The sequence below is a fragment of the Vipera berus genome (assembly GCF_964194415.1).
Source record: "Vipera berus genome assembly, chromosome: 2".
Classification (NCBI taxonomy): domain Eukaryota; kingdom Metazoa; phylum Chordata; class Lepidosauria; order Squamata; family Viperidae; genus Vipera; species Vipera berus.
In genome coordinates, this window is record NC_138203.1 from 142,664,136 (window position 1) to 142,687,199 (window position 23,064).

The following is a 23,064-nucleotide window of genomic DNA, read 5'->3' on the forward strand; positions in this document are numbered from 1 at the left end:
TTAAGTTAGACATTTGTTAAGTGAGTTTTGCCCATTTTATGACCTTGCTTGCCACAGTTAAGTTAGTAATGTGATTGTTAAGTGAATCTGGCTTCCCCATCGACTTTGCTTGTGAGGTCGCAAAAGGTGATCACATGACCTCGGGACACAGCAACGGGTCATAAATATGACCTTAGTTGTCAAGCATCTGAATTTTGATCACATGACCCTGGGGAATGGGCCTCAATTGGGGAAAATGTTCATAGCTTTTCAGTGCCATTGTAACTTTGAACGGGCACGAAATGAACTGTTGTAAGTTGAGGGCTACCTGTACATTAGAGGTATGGAACTACAATTCTCAGGTACATAACATTATTAGGGATGGTAAAAATTGCAGCCCAAGAAACAAGGACATCAGACGGGGAGAGGTTTTTGAAGTCCTTCTGCAGCCCAGCTAAGGCAATCTTGAAAAGACAAGCAAAATCAGGGTCCCAACAGAAGAGAATATCTGTAGTTCAGGTCTGAACTGTGGGGTTCTTGGTGCTCTCTGAGCTTGGTTGTTTTCGTACCAACGTTTCTTCACCCAACTAGGTAACATTATCAGTGTGAAAGAGGGCGGGGTTTGCTTCCCATTGGTTTACTGTACAGGGCAAGATGACTAAGAAATTCCAATGCTGAAGCCCAGGCTGGAGAATTGAAGCATGACACACCACTTTTGCACGGATCCGGAGAACGGGATATGGATTTGTCTATGCTCAGTGGGTTAGGACGCTGAGCTTGTCGATCAGAAGGTCGGCAGTTTGGCGGGTCAAATCCCGAGTGCCGTGTAACAGAGTGAGCGCCTGTTACTCGTCCCAGCTTCTGCCAACCTAGCAGTTCAAAAGCACGTAAAAAATGCAAGTAGAAAAATAGGGACCACTACGGTGGGAAGGTAACAGCGCTCCGTGCGCCTTTGGCATCTAGTCATGCCGGCCACATGACCACGGAGATGTCCTCGGACAAGCGCTGGCTCTTCGGCTTTGAAACGGAGATGAGCACCGGCCCCTAGAGTCGGAAACGACTAGCACGCATGTTCAGGGGAACCTTTACCTTTACCTTATGTCTCTATGATGACTTTAACCCAGCCAGTATTCAACTCTTGCAGGGCAGGTTTCTGCCTATGAACTTTAAATTCCTATGCTCTCCCAGTCTCTAAAACTCTTAACTGCAGAGTTCAGACTGAGGCTGCAGGAAGGCATTGAAAAGATGGTGCTTCAGAGCATGAACAGACTGCTTTTCTTTTCATTAATCACAACAGCCCTGCCCCTACTGGGTCATCTTTTAAATTTCAACCTTAATGTACTTCTTTCCTGTATTTCAGATCCTTAAAACAACCCTAAAATGAAAGTCACGTTATCCCCATCTCACTTCAGGGCTATGAAGTGCTTTGTCCAAATGGATGATTCACGGTGCAAGTGACATTCGAACATACAGCACCCCACATTAGGCACATACTTTTAAAGCAACCATTTCCCTTTACAAATCCTTGATCGGGGGTGGGGGGTGGGGGTGAGGGAGGGTGTACCTCATTCAGAAACCGGATGATCTTTTCCGGCCCCAGGGATCTCAAGCTACCCCCTTCAGCCATGCCCCACCCCCACCCCCCTGGCAGAATCGGTGCCTGCTCAAATACTACTCAAATGACTGGCGCCAGCCTCTAACTAAACAAACCCCCAGCGGCCGGATCGACGTCTGCTGGCTTGGCTTTTCTGTCCTGCTCAGGGACTCATCGCCAGGGAGCCGCGTACGAGCCCAAGCTGTAGCTCTGCCAGAAGTCTGAACTAGGGGGAGATCCACCTCAGGGAAATCTCCACACCGCCTCCTTCATCCACATTAAACAACGAATACAATACCTCCGGCGCCAGCTGGATCCCAAAGCCTCCCGCCTCCCTAATTCTATCCTTCAGTTCATTTTAAGCGAGGCACTAGAGGGCGCCTGTGTGCCCCCAACAAAGGGACGCCTTATTATACTAACTATTCGGTGCAGTTAGGTATTTTTCGAAGGGACTCTTCTCATTCCGACTGTCACGGCTCGCTAAGGCGGGATCTTGATGGCAAGGAGGAATGTCCCTTGTCTGGATTGGAGGACAAGGCCTTCATCCGGTGCATACCAGCAAGGGAACAAGCGGCAAACTTGCAAGAGACTTACTTGCGCCTTCTGAACCATGCATTTTAAGGACCTCGTTTTCTGGGTGTCGTTGATGAAAACGAGCGTTTTCAGCCACGCAGCTTCACGGAGACCCTTTTTTTTCCTGCCTAAGAAAATTGGAGGGGGGAATCAGCGTAGAAAGGCTGGAGTTTTTGTAAAGGCTGAATTCATTGCCTTAAACCTGTTTGTTGTGTGCAAGTGGCCAGCCCTGTGTACTCTTTTGTAATGAGGTCGAAGCAATAATTTGGCCCTGGAAATATGGGGGATGAAGTTTACAGCCTCCCCCCGCCCCGCCCCCCCCAACCCATCTTCATCTCTCTCAGGAATACCCCGTTGGCCATTGAAAGGTAAATGTGACGGGGTTTGCAAATAGTTTGATTAAGATACATGAAGTTTAGTCAAATAAAAAACGGGAGTGGGTGGAAGGTTTTTATCAGAAGAGCAGTCAGGGATGCAGAAGCAGATTTCGTTGAGTGGCATCTAGAGGTCAAAGTGTGGCAAGTCTGCTATAGTCCAGACTGATGATTATAATACTGTACCATCGTGAAGTGCAAATACCTCTCATTCAGTGTTTTTCAGCCTTGGCAACTTGAAGATGTGTGGACTTCAAATCCCAGAATTCCTCTGCTAGCCAGGAAGGCTGTTATTGTATTGCCTATCCCCCCCCCCCCCATTTTCATTGCCCGGTAAAATACATGGGAAAACCCTGGTTGAATGTAGGATTAAGGTTAGGCCTCCAAGAATTCAGAAAATAAAATAAATATCACGAAGAGATTCACAGATGGTCATTATGCTTAGGAGACCCCTAGTATTTCAAATCCCACATATTTTCTTATCTGTGTAATTAGGTGGAAAAATCCTATTTGGATACAAATCCTGTTAGGGTTAAACCTCCATGAATTCAGAGAGTAAAACAAACATCACCAATAGATTCCAAGAACCTTGCTATTCTTAGGAAGGCCCCCTTAATTTTAAATCCTGCAAATTCTGGCTGTGGAATTCTGGGAATTGAAGTCCACACATCACAAAGATTGAAAAACACTGCTCTCTACTTTGGACGCACAAGCATTCATTTGCTAGACTTCAATCCTAAATGAAGCCAAATGTTTTGGGTGTTGCTGGGTATCCCCTTCCCTCTCCTTCTTCAAGAGATGTGGATAGAGAAAACATTCAAGCTCAACTTTTTAAATCTGAGCATCCTTTTGCCTCAGGGCTTCAGCCCCCTTTTGCAGCTCCTTCTGACCAGAACTTCAACAAATCCGAGGCATCGTTTGTTGCCACTTTGAGGCAGGAAATGCTTCATCATTGCAGAAAATGAAACCACTGATCCTTTAAATATTTTGCCCAGGTCTCAAGAGAAAAATAAAACAAAATCCTGGTCCATCTCTGATATATAGTTCCCTTCTATTGTCTCACTGCAGCTCTCCTCTTCCCAGAAATGTTAAATATGGCGATCAAAAAATTCCTCGTTATAAATAAGCCGGTTGTGTTATTTATGCTAGCAAAGCCTGACTTACAAGGATTCAGACTCCCATGAAATAGACTAAACAAAAGAACTGGAGCTAGTTGTTATACATTTCCCAAAAAGTAGCTTAGTGGGCCCCACATTCTCTTTTAGCTTCAGATTCATTCAAAAGCAAGCACAATACAGTAGAGCTGAAAGTAATAGCAACAGTCATTAGCTTAATGTCTTCCTTACACATTTCTTTAACTTGTTCTGGCATCCAGAAGGCAATTTGGCATGGACTGATGTTCTCATGCATAAGGACTTGAATTCCAAGTAGCAGATTTAGCAGTATGACTAAACAGCGCTTATTCTGCTGTTTCTAATCAACTGTGTCTGGATTCAGAAGCAAAATAAGATGAAATCCTGGTTTGTCAGGAGACTATCAGGAAATCTCAAGCCAGTAGACCAGACCGGAAAAATCTACATCTATAAAAAATATTCCAGAAAATGGCTATGACAAACCATATCTGTTGTTGAGAAAACTGGTCTGCTCTTACCCATTCAACTTTTTCTCTATTTTGTTAGCTCTTCTAGAACAGGCTAGAAATGTGGTGGCGAACCTATGGCACACGTCACAAGTGGCATGCAGAGCCCTCTCTGTGGACATGCACGCCCCAGTCCTAGGCCTTCAGCTGGGTTTTATAAAACCTTTTCGCTTTAGGCCTCTGTCGCCGTGTGCATAAAAAAAAGGTTCAATCAATCAATCAATTTCAACTTCTCGCGGGGGAAAAAGATCTCGCAAAGTTGGAATTGATTGATTGAACTTTTTAGTCCCACCCAGTCTGCCATGACCACCACAGCCACGCCCACCCAATGGGCCATGCCCACCCAGCACCCAACAACACATAAGTGGGTTTGGGGTTGCAGTTTGGGCACTCGGTCTCTAAAAGGTTTGCCATCACTGGGCTAGAAGCTTGACCTAGGCAAGCATAAAGCATGCGTTTCAACAGTAGGGCTTCCACAGCTCTTCTGTAATGGTTCATTCAAAAAAGTCATAAACATGTTGATTGTAGCATTCCTTTTCAGCAGTATAAAAAGCTTGCCCTTAGAGCAGGGGTGTCAAACTCAATTTCATTGAGGGCCGCATCAGCATTGCAGTTGCCCTCAGAGGACCGGGTGGGTATGGCCAGGGTGGGCGTGGCTAGAGTGCGTATGGCCTACTGGGTGGGCGTGGCCAGCTCTACATCGTTCGCATCAAGGGTGCCTATGGGGGCCTGGGCAGGAGTGGGACAGATCTGAGGGTCTCTGGCAGGAGGAGGGTCTCTGGGCCAGGGCCAAGGCAGTGGGGGCCGTTCCCTCACTGTTTCCAGGATGGCTTCGCGGGCCGAATCCGGCCCCCGGGCCTTGTGTTTGACATGTCTGCCTTAGAGCAAGCTACTGAAAAAGGTAGAACAGAAGGGTTGAGAGCCATTGTATTTTGAGATACGTATCTATACATTTGCAATAATATTGTATCTTGATCATTGTACAATTTTTTTTGTATACTCTATGATTAAAATACTTTTTTTCCTGCTTTATCTGTTTCCTACAGCTTTTGGCACTTAATTCAGTTCATTTTTATTCCAACTCTTAGTGTGTCTCCTTTTAACCATGCAAATGCATACTTTGTTCTTCCAGCATAGCTTCTGTAATTGCACGCACAACTGGGAATTATACATAAAGAGCTTATTATGGAGTGTTAATTTGCATTAACATATTACTATGGAAATATAGGCAGAAATCCTCAGGGGTACAGACAGAAACACGTGCATCAGCTGTTCCTGAGCAAGGCGACACCTTTCCTACTCTTATTACTACTATAAGATTAATTTTGTACCAGGGAAACTCAAAGCTTCTTCTTATTCCATTTACAATCCTTTCTCTTTACTTCTTTAGATAGGCAGAGATGTGATGGAACCACAACATAGGATTCTACGATCCTGGGTAAGATGCTTTAGCAATTGAAAAGGTAACAAATGGCCACTAGGAAACCCCTAACATGTTTTACCCTTCCAGTTCTGTCACTTTTTAGAAACCTATAGGGATCCCAACTTTTTAAGCATTGGTTTTCCTCTTTCCATGGCCAAGACAGGATTTGTGCTCTTCAGAAACTTCTGCAACACTTCCCACCATCTGATTTACAAAGCAGCTGCTGCTAATTTCTTAGGAGCCCCTTCCCAGTAAGGTCCAACAATCAGGAGGGTGTTTGGATGTATAACCAAAGCCCCTAGTGCTCAAGCCTGTACACTGAGCTAACTCTGTGTATGGTTAGGTCTTGCAGGAAATACCACCGTAGAAGATCCAGAGCCAATCTGGTTTCTCCACTGAGAATACTACAGTCCTAAGGTTTTGCAGGCTTCTCCCAACAAACTAGAAGCAGCTGAAATATCAAAATGAGGCAGGAGCTTTGCTCTTATCTCTGTCAGTTTCAGATTCATCTTGATAACTAAGCTGATCATTTGCATAACACACGTGTATGGGTATATAGGCTTTCACTTTGTCCCCAAGGTAATTACCCTGATCTACAAAATGTAGCAACATTATGAAGGAATTAGCACCATGAATTTCCTTCTCAGGAGAGAATCCATGAAGTAAACTATGCTAAAGGGGAAAATATGAAAAAAAACCAACCCCATCATTCTTTCTTCTGCCTGGAAGTAGAAAGGGCCTTCATCCTGCTCTTATAAAAGGACAGCTGCTCTCATTCCAGATCACCACCCTCCCTAACATAGTTAAAGCAGCACCAGCAATTCCCAAATTCTCCCTCTACAGAACTTTAAGGGAATCACAAAGCTATGTTCAGGATGGCATTTGTGGAGAACCAGAGTGCTTTTGCAAGGAAGGCTCAAGGGCTCAAGGGCTCAAAGTTCCCTGAGTCACTACATTTACATTCTTCCCTTGACTGTACATTTTTAATGTATCCTGCTGCGTGGCCATTCAAGCTTTGCCAAGCTAACAGACCACACCATTTATTCATTTAACAAACACGCTCCCAGCTGACACCAGAACACTGGAAAGGGCAGCATTTGCTCTCTAAAGAAAGAAACAAGACTGCTTTCAGCTGAAAAAGGCTTTTAATAAGCTTTAACACAATGGACAGTTATAAGATTCCAGAAGGCAGGGGTGATGAATGGAAAAATTAACACAATAATGAATCAGTATTCTTCTCCCTCATCTTCCCCATCAGCACTATCGGCCCCTACCTCTTCGTAATCCTTCTCCAGAGCAGCCATGTCCTCCCGAGCCTCCGAGAACTCCCCTTCTTCCATCCCTTCCCCAACGTACCAGTGGACAAAGGCACGCTTGGCATACATCAGGTCAAACTTGTGGTCCAGGCGAGCCCAGGCCTCAGCAATGGCCGTGGTGTTGCTCAGCATGCAGACCGCACGCTGCACTTTGGCCAGGTCGCCTCCAGGGACCACGGTAGGGGGCTGGTAGTTGATACCAACCTTGAAACCGGTGGGGCACCAGTCCACAAACTGGATGCTGCGTTTGGTCTTGATGGTGGCAATAGCAGCATTGACATCTTTGGGAACAACGTCACCACGGTACAACAGGCAGCAGGCCATGTATTTACCGTGACGAGGGTCGCATTTCACCATCTGATTAGCTGGCTCAAAGCAAGCATTAGTGATCTCTGCTACAGTCAACTGCTCATGGTAGGCTTTTTCAGCAGAGATAACCGGGGCATAGGTCGCCAGAGGGAAATGGATTCTGGGGTAGGGCACCAAGTTGGTCTGGAATTCTGTCAAATCTACATTCAGGGCACCATCAAATCGCAGGGAGGCTGTGATGGAGGACACGATTTGGCTGATAAGGCGGTTGAGATTGGTGTAGGTGGGGCGCTCAATGTCAAGGTTCCGTCGGCAAATGTCATAGATGGCTTCGTTGTCTACCATGAAGGCACAGTCAGAGTGCTCCAGGGTGGTGTGGGTGGTCAGGATGGAGTTATAGGGCTCAACAACAGCTGTGGATACTTGGGGAGCTGGATAGATGGAGAACTCCAGCTTGGACTTCTTGCCATAGTCAACGGACAGGCGCTCCATCAACAAGGAAGTAAAGCCAGAGCCGGTACCACCACCAAAGCTGTGGAAGACCAGAAAACCCTGCAGACCTGTGCACTGGTCAGCCTGTTGGAAAAAAGCAAAGGATTCAATTTTAAGAACCGATTTTTCTTTCATTAATTTTCAAGCATTTTCTTAAAACATCCTTAACACTCAAGAAAATATAAGAAATTCAATCCCCTCCAGTTGTTTGAGAATATTCTGTAGCCTACTGTAATTTCCAAATAGATACAGACCATAACATCCAGCCTTCCATATGATAGTGAATGCCAATTTCTACAGCCCCTGCCAGCATACCAATCACCATGAATAAGAGCAACTTAAATCCAACCACTTCAAGAGGACTGAATCACATGTAGAAAGCTGCTCAGGAATTGTCCTTCCTTCTCATTTGCTTCCTGTTAATAAAAGTCTTTATACTTCTCCTCCTCAACCGTCTAAATTAGAACGCAATTCTTGGTGTAAGATGCAATTCTTTTCACTCTTTTGGTGACTCTGATGGTCAACCTCTTAGGAAGAACATGGTTTAAGGCAGAGGCCCCCAACCTTTTAGACACCAGGGACCGGTTCCATGGAGAGGTTTTTCTGCAGATCAGAAGGGGTCTGGTTTCATGTGCTGCCTGCATCCCGCAGATGGGGCTTTGTGTGGCCCAGTTTCAGGCATGCCACAGACCGGTACTGGTCCGTGGACCGGCAGTTGGGGACCCCTGGTTTACGGCACTGTTTGCTAAACTTTATTTTGTACAGTAAATGAGGGACATCTCACATGATACGAAACAATAAGCAGTAGTTTAGAAATAATTGTAACTATGTCAAAAATAAACCCACCATTTTATGACTTACCTGATGTTCAAATCCAGCTGTCAAATTATTTTTCCACAAACCTGTTGCAAATAAACTAAGGTTTCTATATGACTTTACTCTTGTCTCATTCATTCATCACATTTACTGTTCAAAACTCTATCATGGCTAAAAAGAAAATAAACTCTTTGCCAGCAATCAGAAAAAGAAAGTGCGAAATGTTCAGTGATTCACACTTGAAGCCGCAGACAATTCTGTACTGTGAAACTAGGAGATGGCATCAGGGGATCTTACCCCATTTAATATTGAGGTTTTTATTTTTAAAACTGTGCATCTCCACTGTACTTTATTTCAGGGGTCCCCAACCCCCAGTCTGTGGACCGGTACTAGTTCGCAGCATGCCAGCAAGTGAGCCGTACAAATAAAAACCCATTCTCAGGATGCAGGCAGTATTCAAAACCACACCCCCTCTGGTCTGTGGAAAATCCTTTCTCCATGGCACCGGTCCCTGGTGCCCCAAAGGTTGGGGACTTCTGCTTTATTTCACATTTCCAAGCCCGGGGCTCCTTCAGCAGAAGAATTTACGCACCAATTTCCTAATCCTGTCAAGGACCAAGTCAATGATCTCTTTGCCAATGGTGTAATGCCCCCTGGCATAGTTGTTAGCGGCATCTTCTTTGCCAGTGATCAGTTGCTCAGGGTGGAATAGCTGGCGGTAAGTACCAGTGCGCACTTCATCTGTGAAAAGAATGAACAAAAATGTTGTTTAGTTTGCTGTGACATAGTGTGAACCCAAGATGTTTGTTCAAAGATGTATCTACTGAGAAACCTTTCAGAGAGATTTGTCTTTTCAGAAGAATTGAACTTCTGCGATAAACTAAGATGGTTGCCGAGGACAAGAATACAGAATGAAGAAGAGTTGTGGAAGTGGCCACAACTTCCATTTAAATCTTTATTACTGTGCACAACAGAGAGTTCCCTTTGGGGGAGATGGGCAGCTATATAGATTTTGTAAATAAAAGGTTGAACTATATGCCAAACATTTGGAATACGAATGTTTATCAGGAATTATGGTTTTATTGAGCAAGGGGGAGGAATAAAAGAATCATACTGAGAAACTGAAAATCTGATATTATTCAGATATTAAAGAAATGGCTGCCAGAAATGTGTGACATGTTTTGGAAAAGACAATATTTTCTACTAATCAGATGCAGCAGTACTATGTCAAAGATTTTGTAATATTTTACAACATTTTGTATTTACATTATAGTGGTAAATCAACAACTGCTAAAAGTATAAAATATAGTTTCATTTTTGTTTTCTTTGTTGAGGGTTGTTTCTTTTATAATTTGTTTTGCTTTTTACTATTTTTTTTCTCTTTTTTTGATATTTATGCATGTTAAGAATATTAAAGTCATGATCGAATAGATTAACAATTCATATTAGCACAAATTAATTCCTTATACTACAACATGAATCCATCATATATCCGGTCAAAAAGTTCAATAGAGTCTATTCAGATATGTCATGATGTTCTTCAGGATCTAAGCCTGGTTTGTTTTTGTTTTTAACCTATTGTCCCTTACTTGAAATGCAAGGGACTGGACCTCGGACTTGAGCAAGAAATGTTTTTTTTAAGAGCCTCTAATTTGCTTGCCACTGAGGATTTCTAAACTGTTAATATTACTGAAGTAGCTCACCAATCACCGTTGGCTCCAAGTCTATGAACACAGCCCTGGGGACGTGTTTGCCAGCTCCAGTCTCACTGAAGAAAGTGTTGAAGGAATCATCTCCTCCCCCAATGGTCTTGTCGCTGGGCATCTGCCCGTCCGGCTGGATACCATGTTCAAGACAGTAGAGCTCCCAGCAGGCATTGCCAATCTGGACACCGGCTTGGCCAACGTGGATGGAGATGCACTCACGCTGTGGAGAGAAACCACTTCCATTATATTTATTCTAGAACAAGTAAACCACAACTAGTAATGGGCTTGCAATGATTAAACCACTCACCGGTTGAGGAAAGTCCCAACTAGCAATAAATAATCATCTGTTTTCATGCAACACGAAGCATGAGCTATTAACAAGACTTAAGGGCATGGTTGTGCTAGAAATTATTAGCTCTGTCTGCTGTCTGGATGCAGTAAAAGTACAGCTATGGTTGAAATGTTGGGGCAAGCCAATGCCCGCAGCTACCTGGTCTTAATTCATTGGGTGGTTAAGGGCCAGTCATTGCAACAGCCACATTTTCTAGCCCTGCTTCTCAATATGCATCCTTTTAACTTTCTTCTGCAACTTCTGGAAATGAAAGAAAGCTGGTTAAAGCACAGAAACCACTCGTCCAGAACATTCTATATCATTATTTAATAACTGGCCAGCAAGTAAACAGCCCAGGCAGACTTTTGATTTCCAGTTCAGGTAGGTGTAGTAATGTGGCTTACCCAGCATGAAAAAAGAGTTGGTGATAGGGATTATGGGAGTTATTGCCCAGCACACCTGGACAGGGTGAGGATGGGGAAGCCTGATCTAAAGAACTCTTTTATATTGTATTTGGCAACGGGCAGAAGCAGGCACTGGTCAGGTTCAGAATATAGTTCCTATTTACCTAGCTTGGCATTTTCTTAAAGCTGCAAATGCATTAACTATGAGGTTGGATTCCGGTTTATTTTTCAACAATAGCAGAAAAGTGCAGATATCAGTATGCAAACACAGGTCTTTGGGCAGGAAAGACTAAAAGTGCCATTAGCTTCATTTTTAAAAGGTACAGCATCCGAAAAGCATCAGCTCATTACGACATAGGTGGGGGGTTTTTGGGGGGAAGGGGGGGCTGCAGCTACATCAGCTATGCTCATCAACAACATTAAATATGGGAGCTGCAAGCACTTCAGATTTGATCTCCAAAAGATGCTTTCCTGTGTGCAAAACATAATACCTGTTCAATGAACCTCAAAGCAGCTGTATCCTTTTCCAGGATCACATGGCTGCTGCCACACAATCCCCAAAATGACCAACTGCTTTAAGTATTGCAATCGGATGCACCAGTCATCACCCTGTATACTCCAAACACTTTTTTGAACCTGAATGTGAAGCACGGCCTAGCAAACGTTATCCTGAGATGCAATTATGTACAGAATATAGAAGCTTTCCTGGAGTAGAATCGACACCCACCCACCCCACCTCAAATGTCAGTCTTTAAAACCTGCACGCCACAGCACTGATATTTAAAACTGTTTCCAAAATATTTAGAAAATCAACTTAATTATAGTCCAATTGTAGCTTTAAATACTTTTGAGTATAAGCAAACTGGGTTAAAACTGGCAGCAGAGAATGCTGGAATTACATCTCTGCCTTCCTGTCTTCTGAAGAAATAAAACATGGCTGCTTCAGGCTTTCTGCAATTTGAGAACATTCCTGATTGTACAAATAGAGTTACTTTGTTCATGTAGCAGTCTAGTATCATTGTAACAATAGTTAAGCTGATTCAACTCTACTTTGATCCTAAACTTAGAATGTCTCTTCTTTTCCTACCCCCAACCTCCCAAACCAGCTTAAACCTGTTGGGGCTGTCATCATCTGGCTCACCACACACAAAGACATCAGATTAAACCGCAAGGCTTTAAAGGTGTTGTTTGAAGGGCTAAGGGTCAGGCATCACTGCGCCTTTTCAAAGGAGCAGGCAATGGATAGCATAATTTGATGCCTGTCACAAGGGGGGCGGGGGTTGATGGCCATTTTGGAGTTCAATCCATCTCCAAGAATTAATCTGGGAGTCAAGAGCTGAAAAATGTCAGCCTTGGAAGGGAGGGTTCAGTCCTACGCAAAGGAGACCACATTAGTGGAAGCATTCCTACAATAAATTGTAAAAAGTAAAAAAAAAGGAAATCCCCTCAAAATATTTAGTGCTCTTTACTGAATAAGATAAAGCCAATGGAGATTCCCTATTTGGTTTGCAGCTCTCTTCAAAGACACACACACACACACACACACACACACACACACACAGGCCTTTTTTGTATCAGGCTCCTTAAATGGCCCTTTCAAGCTTGCAATGGATTCTTCCATAATTTTTACTATGGGTATGGAAAGTTTTTTATTTTAATAATAATAATAATCACAGGAGATTCTTTATTCCAAATTAACTTTATTTTCTCTCACTGACTCAGCTATCCCTTAACCATTAACACAAATCCATGATTCGCTGAGAATGGAAACTATGGGAAATACATTGTATCAATAGATTGTTAAACTGCATCTCTGCTAAGTTATCAACTGACAATAGCAAAACCAAGCACCAAAAACAAGTACCTGGAAAAGATTAATTAACCAAAGAACCTGTTCAGTCACACACTTCCCACAACCACAAATACCGTGTTTCCCCGAAAATAAAACCGGTTTGTTTTTTTGCCTCCAAAAGAGGCACCAGGTCTTATTTTGGGGACAGCCCCACCGGGCTGGTCCACTTCTTCTAGGGCCGAAGTTCTGCAGCTGCATTCAGGCCTGCATTTTGCAGTCACGCCTTTCCAGAAGGCCTAAGCAGCAGAGCACCAAGCTATGGATTCAATCAATAGCTTGGTGCTTGGCTGCTGAAGTCTTGCAGAACCGAGCTATAGATTGAATCCATAGCTTGGTTCTTGGCTGCACAGGCCTTCTGAAAAAGCCCTGTGACTGAGAAATGCAGGCCTGACTGCAGAAGAGGCCTCAGAAGAAGTGGGCCGGCAAGGAGAGGACTGTCTGCAAGGCAAGGGGGTGCGGGGTAGGTAGGGCAGCTCCACCCTCCCACCCCAGCTTGATTTTTAGGTGCCTCACCCCAAAACTAGGTCCACCTCCAAAAATCAAGCTAGGGCTTATTGTTGGTGTAGGCCTTACTTCGGAGAAACACAGAGTTAAGCAGACACCAGGAAGGTCAACTAAGATTGAGTTTTTGACACAGTCATGCACACACACCTGCCCCTCAAGACCACACCAAGGACCAGTCCCCTTATAAAACAATGTACCCCATTTTGTCTGTAACCTACTCCCAAGAGCCAACCTCTTTGTTTTCAGGAATAAATGCGCCTTTTGACTGATTTGCGTGCAATATCCTGGCTCAGAAAAGGGACCTGGAAAAGTCTTTTAACATGGATTAGTTAATTCAGGACGAATGTTACAGATCTTATTCAACTAAACATTGAGATCAATGGGAATAAGCTAATTAAGACAAAAAACAAGCTCAAATACAATAGCAGTAGCATGTGGATTTGTTTGCATGCAAAAGGGGTTTGACAATTTGTCAGCCTTTCCCAACCTGAGGTCTTCCAGACACAATGGATAAGAGTTACATTCCTATAAGATGCTACACCAAAAACTAAGAAACACACATTGGAGCTTAGCATACCGTACAACATCGTGGTCTGTAAACCTCAGTGCATGGTTTAAGATATTGTGTGATCTGCCCAACTGTGATTTATTCAAGAACCCAGGTTAATCAAATCAGACCCTATAATGACTAATTATAGTTTATAACCTCCAGACATGACCAATAACTATGCTGCTGACAGAGAAGAGTAGGAGCTGACCTGCAGTTGTACAAAATCCTTTGTACGCATTGACGGAAGACTACCTCATACATGAATCCTCAGCAACTTTCAGACATCACAGTAAGCCATAATGCATTGTGAAATAATCCATAAATAACAAGATTTGCCCAGTCTGCTAATCCACACACAAACCCTATTTTGGTTGAGGTTAATGCACAAGTCAGATAATGCACAAGTCATACGACGAATCAAGGTAGACAACCCTGCATTCCCCAGACAATACTGCTCTCTTCTTATCAGCAATAGAAGCTCTGGGTGGGACTCAGACCTGCTTGAGTCACTGTGACTATTGCAACACGTTGTATTTAGCAAAGAGGAGGCCAGGAGCTTCATCATGTCTTGGCCCTTTTTTATCAACTATTAGCAGATGCTTTATTTTTCACATAACACCAGCATCCATAGCCTTTCCATGCATTCACATAGCCAGAAATGACTTTTAAACAAGCAGCTCTGGAGGGGGCCATTATGAAATGCTGAGGACTTTTGATGGAGGCAGACTTCAACATGCAAATTTGGGGCAACCCAAGCAGAGACTATACAAGGAAGCTCTGAAAATATGGTAGCTCTGAAGACTAAGCATTTTTTGGAAGCAAAGAGACTTAGATTTTCGATTTAATTTTCTGTATCACAGACCAAAAGGAACAGGGTAATTCTATTAATCAGAGGAAAATGAGGAAATGCTATACTGTGACCCAGGTTATGAGAGGTTTGCTCAAAGCCCAAAGAGTATCACAATATCTTACTATGAAATCTACTTCAGTACTCTTCTGCAGGATGGGGAACGAACAAAGGAGTTCTTGGTGCCCTCTGAGCCTCGTTGCTTGCTTGCAGATGTTTCAGTGTAGTATTGCACGGATGATGATACCTAGTTGGGTGATGAAACATCTACAAAAGCTCAGAGAGCACCAAGGACTCCAGAGTTTAACCTTGAGCTACAGATATTCTCTTCTATTAGGAGCAAACTATTTTAGGAATCCTAGCAGGAATGGGCTTGTTTGAACTAGTCCATGCATCAAAGGGAATATCCTCAGGCTTGACCCACCTAAACATATTCGTCATTTCAGGCAAGCAATGTAATTACCTTTCAGCACTAAAAAAGGGTAGAGGAGAACAGCCCGAGAATTAAAATAGCTCAGCCTTCTCCAACAACCATTTCCAGCTGACTTATACTATAGCTCCCAGTATTCCCAACCAACATGGGTACTGGTGATGTTGGTGTGGATGACCTCCCCTACAAGGTGACTCTGGGTGGCTTCATCTTGATCTTCAAGGTAATTGGTGACTGTAATTCAGAAAATCATGTTTAACTGATTCTGAGCTCAGAACATTAGTACCGTATAAGATGTTGTTAGCCTGAAATGTCTGAAAACTGGATCGGCTTTTAGATTTAATGACTTTGTACCCAAACTGTACAGTTCTGAAGCTGCTTGATTTAATAGATATCCACAAAGACTGCAACTTATATTTATCTCTTTCCTGTTGTAGATAAATACTAGCTATTCATTTATGAGAGCACCATGAAGCATCTTGATTTCTTATTCTAAAAATTGTGCATCTTTCTAGAAGGCTTGGCATGAGATCAGTAGACAATAAATCAGTAAAAACCATGAAGTATTTCAAAATTTCTATGTATCTTGAAGCACAGAACTGAAGATAATTTCATTTGATATAGTCTACACCACTTGCAAATAGATGGCAGATATTGTAGAGTTTAGAATTATGGTAAGCCTTTAAAAAAATCAGCTTATACTAAGCCGAACAGCAGTTTATCTTAACCCTAACTTAAACACCATCTTCCTGCCTAAACTTAACATAAAAAAATATCCCTCAGATCAAGTATTTGAACAATGTCAGTTTAAACAATGATCCAGATGCATCTTCTATAAACTCTTCACCATTGCAGGGTATGCAGTGATGCTCTGCAGTCCTGACTTGATTTGGCCTGAACATCATATAAGCACCAGATCCATTCAGAAATCCTATCCTTCCTATTTGTAACTGGTTTTGTGCAATACTCTCAGTGCCTTTTACAGCAAGCAGCAAAGGGACTTCAAGGTCAAACTTGGCCACTTTCATTTTATAATGCATTAGTCAAGATTATGGTGTTTAAGGAAGCCTTTTAAAGTGTGGTTTAAAGTGCTAAGGCTGGTCACTTTGCAATATTGCAGCTTCCTGTTTTTATTGTTTTCTGTGCCTTCTATAGAGAAGTACTACCTAGGAAAGGGGTTTTTTATTAGTATAAACACTCAAAAATATTGGAAAAGCAGTACAGTTGTTTAACAGGATTTGAAACTTCAGTTTCTTTCATATGCTAATGTCTCCCTTTTCCCTGAAAAATGACTCAGCAGGTATCTATGAAAAATGAAGGCCAAGATGAGTCACAGGACTGAAGCATCAAGTCATATCCTGCTCCTAAAAGCAAGATGAAGATTCCCTATTAGTCCACCTCCTACTGGTAGCTTTCTTAAAGAGAAAAGGCCTTCTTTCACTATGCTGTGTACAAAGTCTGAAAGATCTGGGCAAGAGTTTTAAGTTGCCCGTCCATTTCACGGAAAGAATAAGGCAAGGATACACGAGCCTTCCTCTTTTGACATCAGTAATTACTAATATTTGCAATTGTGGCAAATATCTGGTTTTTATCTGAATTAATAATACAGAATTCAAGATTGTCGTCGATAAAGGAGAATATTTGTTGCTCAGGATTGGAATGAGGGCTTGGCCGTTTGTCTGCAAGAAAACAGCCACGCTCACAAACGACCCCCTCATTTAAGACCGTCCAATGCAGCTCAGCCCGTTCTTATCAGCTCCAAACCGCCAATTGCTTATCTCTAATTATCACGGATGATTACTGCTCTCTTGGAGGAGTTTGCAGCAGCATGCAAATCAGCGATAGAGCTCTGCTCGTTCAGCCACGAAAATTTATAAAACCGAGACGCAGGGGAGATAGAAGTGGAATTGAGTTAGGGCAACCGGCGCACGGACTTCCCACCTCCTGATGGGGCAAAACATCCTGCAGGAAACGTCCCAACATCTATCCATCCATCCGTGCGGGAGGTCATGTGTGCTACTATCAGCCGGAGCTAAGGCGCCAGGGGCCGCTTCTTTCTACCGACCAGAACCGGGATCTCTGAATGCTTAAAAAAAAACTTCATAGTTGAATCGATTCTCCCGTGGAGAGAGAGGGAGAAAGTGAAAGGCGTAATAGCGCTACTTCGGAGAAACGAGCCAGGACAAAGTTTACTTTCATCACTCCCCGCAGCTTCTCCGTTTATACGTAATTGTGTGCAACAGCCCTTTAGGTCCATTCTGACCCTTTCCTTCCTCCACGTGTCGCGGGAGCCGAATCGGGCCACACACACACACACACACACACACACACACACACCACTTTTACGATTACCTTTCTCACGCAACCTCACTTTCACCGCCCCCCAAGTCACAAAGTCCGCAGTTTTCAGATTAGATTAAAAATATACTGCTCAAAAATAAATAAATAAAGGGGACACTTAAACAACACAACGTACTGTATTTAATAGTAGGGTGTCTTATTTTGTGTTCCCTTTATTTTTTTGAGCAGCATATTTTTTAAAAAAAAATAAAAATAAAAAAAGCATTCGGAGAATCCTTTGCTCACTTACCATGTTTGGCGGAAACCAGGATGGGAAAAAAAGCGCCTCAAATAAACGGGTCGCGAGTCTTCCTCACTAGTCGACCCGTTTAGGAAGCCGCCAGTGAACCAAAGCTTCTTTCTGGCTGCGGGGAAACTTGGGCGGGGCATTTTATAGCCTGTGGGCGTGTCCTGAGGCACAGAGCCGCGGTCACACTGGAAGGTAAAGAGAGAGGCAGGTTCCATTTCCTTTCCTCGCCCTCCAGCTGCCGTCTAATTGGCAGGCTCGAACGTCCCGAAACCTGAACGGAATGACGTGCGCAGGATAGAATGAGAGGGGCGGGAAGTGGGAGGGAGGGGGAAAGAGGGAGGAGGTGTCTGCACCTCCCGGCGGCCCCAGAGCGGGTGGGTCACGCGCTCTTCCCCCCCCCGCCGCCGCCCAAGGGAGACTTCGCCGTCGATTTGGGAAGCTTTGATAGAAAATGCCCATGAAAAGAAAACAAGGCTAGCTTAAGTTTCGTTGCCAGGAAAACCGAGACCCCTTGCTATGAACCACGGGGAGGCATTTTTCTTTTGAGAATTTAGCTACCGAGGCGAAAGTTTCCCTCGGGGGTGGGGGTGGCCTCTTCCCTCCAGCCTTTTGTGCGGGGAAAATTGACGGGGTGTGTGTGTGTGAAGCCGGGGAAGTAACCCGGCGGATTTGGGGAAGGTTTTAAGGCGAGAGAAAGGGACGACTTGTTGAAGAAGACCTCCACGGAGAGCGGGAGGTGGGAGGGACGGGAAGAGTCGCCCTATTTCGTGCCTCAAAACTGCCATGGTTGCACATTCCGGAAAGATGGCGGAGCTGGTCCGCTGCCGCAGAGAGACAAAGCCCCGGCACACGAGCGAGGGCTTCTGCGTCACGCTAAGCTTCTCTCCAGAGAGTCCTTCTGAAATATTTAAGATTTGTGATGACAGAGAGCTGCCTCCTTTTAAAATGTTACTCACCCTTCTTCCCAGTGCTTTTTTTTGTAAAAGAAAAAGGTGCCGGAACTCACACATGTCATACAACCCGCCTTGCATACCCTACAAGGTTCCATCCAAAAAAGGTGCCGGAACTCCGTTCTGAGCGTTCTATGACAAAAAAAGCCCTGCGTTCTTCCAATTATCTCATATTTTTTCCTTTGTCAGCAGGGTGAGCCAGTAGCTTTCAGGGTACCATCCCAAGGCTGGGTTTACATCAGATGCTTGCTAGGGGTTAACCTAAGTGTGCCAGAAGAAAAAGACCACCGTGTGGTTTAATGGGATGGCCTGCAACACATTCCTTAAGTCATAAGATACTGTAATTTTGGTTTGACTTAGCTGTAGCTAGGTTTTTGTTTTTTGTTTTTGTTTTTTGTTAAGGGGATGATATAAAGTAGGGGTCTCCAAACTTGGCAACTTTAAGATTTGTGGACTTCCAACTCCTAGAATTCCATGGCCAGCATGGCTGACCAGGGAATTCTGGGAGTTGAAGTCCACAAGTCTTAAAGTCACCAAGTTTGCGGACCTTGGTATAAAAGCAAGGGTCCCCAACCCCCGATCTGTGGACCAGTATGCATGCCAGCAACCGGTCCGCACAAACAAAGCCACATCAATGGGATGCAGGCAACACACAAACCCTCACACTCTCCAGTCCGTGGAAAAACTGTTCTCCCCGGAACCAGTCCCTGGTGCCCAAAAGGTTGGGGACCTCTGGTATAAAGGAATGAGCTGGGTGCAGCTACCAACACAGAGAACTAGTCTCTTCTGAGCGTGATTAAATTGCAGATTCAGATGTTGTGCAGATACAATGTCGGTATTGGAGCTTCCTTCTGCAGAGGCACCGAAACCATTACTGCAGTTAGTAGAAGCCAAACATTGAGAGGCTACTACAGGTTGTAACCTCCACTGCTACTGTTTCATGAATTTGGTGGAATAAATAACCTTAGAGCACAGATCATTATCCAGATGGGAAGCCTACTTATCACTTTATTGCCCTGGACAATACACAGAATTAGCAAAACTGCCTATGCTCAGAGCCAATCAGGAGACTGTCTCCTATCTGAGCATACAAACCATACTGACAGGTGATGTCATCTGTCCATGTGGCTTTAGTTCTGCTATTCAGCTGTGTGGCATCAGCCCATCTGATTTTGCCTGAGACGAGTGACTTATGCGGTCTCATCCTCATGCCTCCCCACCCCAGGTATGAATATGTCCCCTTTTTAGACCATATCCCCGAGTCAGTCTGAAGTCATCTTTAACTACTCCAGTTTTAAAATAAGTATTTTCTCTCTTCTCCACATTAGGTTTTGGATCTACAATGCTTCTTCACTGATGCGGTTGACAAAATTAGACTGGGATTTGCTCAGCTATTACTATACGGAATAACAGAGTTGGAAGGGACTTTGGAGGTCTTCTAATCCAACCCCTCCCCATCACGTAGGAGACCCTATACTATTCCGGATAAATGGCTGTGCAGTCTCTTCTTCACATCTGGATCCTGTAGGAATAGGTCCCAGCATTGCCCTCCAGGATCATTTAAGCCTACGCTTCAGGAAAGACCAAACATTTGGTTACTGCAGAAATTTCTGAAGTGCTTGTCAGGATTCCTTATTCAAACATTTACATACTTTTTTGTACACAGAATAACAGACTTGGAAGGAACCTTGGAGGTCTTCTAGCCCAAACCTCTGCTCAAGCTGGAGACCCTATACCACGGGTGTCAAACTCGTCACGTGACGTGTAGTGACGTATCACGATTTTTTTTCACATTGCTGGAGTTGGGGCGGGCGCAGCCTCTGCATGAACCCCTGCCTACCATTTCAGACAAATGGCTATCCAGTCTCTTTTTAAAAGCCTCCAGTGATGGAGCACCCACAACTTCTGAAGGCAAGCTGTTCCATTGGTTAATTGCTCTAACTGTCTGAAAATTTTCCTTAGTTGTAGGTTGGTTCTCTCCTCAATTAGTTTCCACCCATTGCTTTTTGTTCTGCCTTCAGATGCTTTGGAGAATAGGTTGACCCCTTCTTCTTTCTGGCAGCCCCTCAAATATTGGAATATTGCTGTCATGTCGCCCTTAGTCCTTCTTTTCATTAGACTAGATGTAATTCCTGCAACCCTTCTTCATATGTTTTAGACCCCAGCCCCCTAAAACTCTGTATAAAATACTCTCTGTATACCGGTTCCTTATACACACAAATATTGCACTGTTTTCAAAAGAGGCACTCCTAGTGCCTGAGTGAAAATGGCCAAGACCAAATAAATCCCTTCTGGTACTTTGCTTTATTGTTGCTGGATATAGTAAGTGCATCTTGAAAACATGAGAGAGGCTGTCTTCCCCTTCTTACACCAAAGAGATTGTAGGGCAATCATGTTTGCTTCTTGTTCCCTCTTTCCTTTCAGGGCTAATCTGATGTTTACCTAAGAGTTGTTGAATACTTTCTTCAAGGCAATTTCTCTACTCCTTTACCATTACCACATCTATGTTGAAAAATACTTGGGGCCAAGGAAAGGTAGTTGTTCAGAGGAAAAACTGTACTGTATGTAGGAGTCATAAATTGCTCCGATAGTGCTAGTTGTGTCTTTAGGAAAGGTGGTGTTTGAATATAAAGGAAGCAGCTAATGAGGATTGAGATATTGGAGCCAGTTGGTCTAGTGGAGGGGTAGGCAACCTTGGCTCTTTTGTGACTCGTGGACCTCAACTCCCAGAATTCCTGAGCCAGCCATGCTGTAAGGCACCAGGCTAGAAACCAGGAGAATGTGAATTCTTAGGCGTGAAAGCCGGCTGGGTGACTTTGGTCCACTCACCCTTTCTCAGCCCAACCCATCTCACAGGGTTGTTGTTGTGGGGAAAACAGAAAGGGAATTGTGTGTGTTCGCTGCCAAGTTATTTATAAAAGCAATAAAGGCGAGATACAAATAAAATAATAAAAAATATCTCATTTCACCAATGACTACAAATCTACTTTCAGAATGAACCTCAGCCAGAATTTTGGAATCTTTAACCCTCCAGCCACTCTTCCTGTCCCCCACTCCTCCCAAGTACAAAAGCTATAAAGGTAATCCTCTTCCCAGTAGGGAGAGGGTGCCAGAGAAAAAAGGCCATGGCTGCTGGAAGGGGCACGGAGCATCTTGAGCAGGAACTTAGAAAAGCTTCTACCCATTTCCTTCTGCACCCTTCCTACAACTGTGACCAGTCAGCTGGGCTATTTCTTGACAGGGGCTTAGCACTCTTTTAGAAGCAAGCTAGACCCTTGTTCAGAAATTCTCTGATTGACAGGGCAGAGAACCACTACATACATAGATCCCAAAACAGTCAAGGAACTTGCTTAATCTGCCCCACATACATTCAGAAGAGAAATCGGAGGCTGTTTTTTCCTCCAGCAAAGGGAGGGCAATCTGAGTCAGGGAAACCATCAATTAACTTGCCCCACATTAAAACAGTAAAGGTCAGCAGATCTCTCCAGTCTCATTAGTGGGACAAAATAGAGATTGGCAATCAGGGCACCACAATTTGTACCAGCCTAATCTTCTGCCAGCTCAAGAACTGGTGGATTGTACTTTAATTTGGCCTTCTGACTGTGCCTGGAATCCTGACAGATATCTGAATGGGGACTTTGTTTCAAAGCATATGTTTAAAATTGTATAAGTCTGGAAAGAAAGAAGTATATATGTTTTAGTTTTGTTTTTCCCTTATTATAGCAGGGGCTGAGTTTCAGAATATGTTGTTCTTTTCTCTAATGCTGCCTTTTTATTTCCTCCTAAGAATGATGCTTGTTCTTCATAATGAAGTTCATTGATCTCATATTGCTACCTTTTATCTCACTTTGTCTCTCCAAACTGGCATTGGCTACCTGAGTGGGAAGGGGTCATTTTTAATCTATTGCCACTACTCTGGCTTCTTTTGCCTTTAACAGTGGTTAATTAAGTTTTGATCCCTGAACTGGAAAAGACAATGAGAGCATATAGGGAGAATCTGTGTGGATTCATACATTTTAGTCTAGTGCCCTCTTCAAACCTGGTCTGTGTAATTGGATTATATTTCAGTATGTCATGTGAACCCAGATAATGGAGTTATTTAAGTAAACAATGGCTAATAATACTGCAATGCAAATAATGGGTAAATGAAACTTTGGACTCGGAAAGTTGAGGAAAATTGGATTAATGCTCTCATTTGCAGATACTCCTATAAAAATGCCACTGCATTCCACATTAATGTCATAGCTGAGTCACATAATACACAAAGCCAACATGAAACAGATCACAATCAGGTTCAGGGTGCTGTGTGACTACCATCATAAATCAATCAGTATGATTTTAAAATTCTAGCTTATGACAAGGTGGGAACCAATCATATTCTATCT

At 43.6% G+C, this 23,064-nt stretch overlaps 1 protein-coding gene across 2 annotated transcripts; it reads right to left on the bottom strand.

The window, feature by feature from the left end:
* Window positions 1-6,708: 6,708 nt before the first annotated feature.
* On the bottom strand, window positions 6,709-17,862 carry LOC308662306 (tubulin alpha-1C chain). Of its 2 annotated transcripts, none has more exons than XM_081317955.1 (4): window positions 17,730-17,862; window positions 10,219-10,441; window positions 9,108-9,256; window positions 6,709-7,783 (listed from the first exon to the last, which is right to left on the bottom strand). In XM_081317955.1, the coding sequence occupies exons 1-4, from the start codon at window positions 17,730-17,732 to the stop codon at window positions 6,809-6,811; spliced, it is 1,350 nt and encodes a 449-aa protein (XP_081174081.1). In that variant the 5' UTR covers window positions 17,733-17,862; the 3' UTR covers window positions 6,709-6,808. The 2 variants fall into 2 exon arrangements, with proteins under 2 accessions (XP_081174081.1, XP_081174082.1); XM_081317956.1 differs by lacking the exon at window positions 17,730-17,862 and adding an exon at window positions 10,529-11,625.
* Window positions 17,863-23,064: the final 5,202 nt, after the last annotated feature.

Bases quoted from the DNA above. Each gene is read 5' to 3' on its own strand.
- LOC308662306 (XM_081317955.1), bottom strand. The intron at 9,257-10,218 runs GTGAGCTACTTC...TTCTTTTCACAG, and splicing joins CTTGGAGCCAACGGTGATTG to ATGAAGTGCGCACTGGTACT. The intron at 7,784-9,107 runs GTGCGTAAATTC...TTTTTCCAACAG, and splicing joins TTGACAGGATTAGGAAATTG to GCTGACCAGTGCACAGGTCT.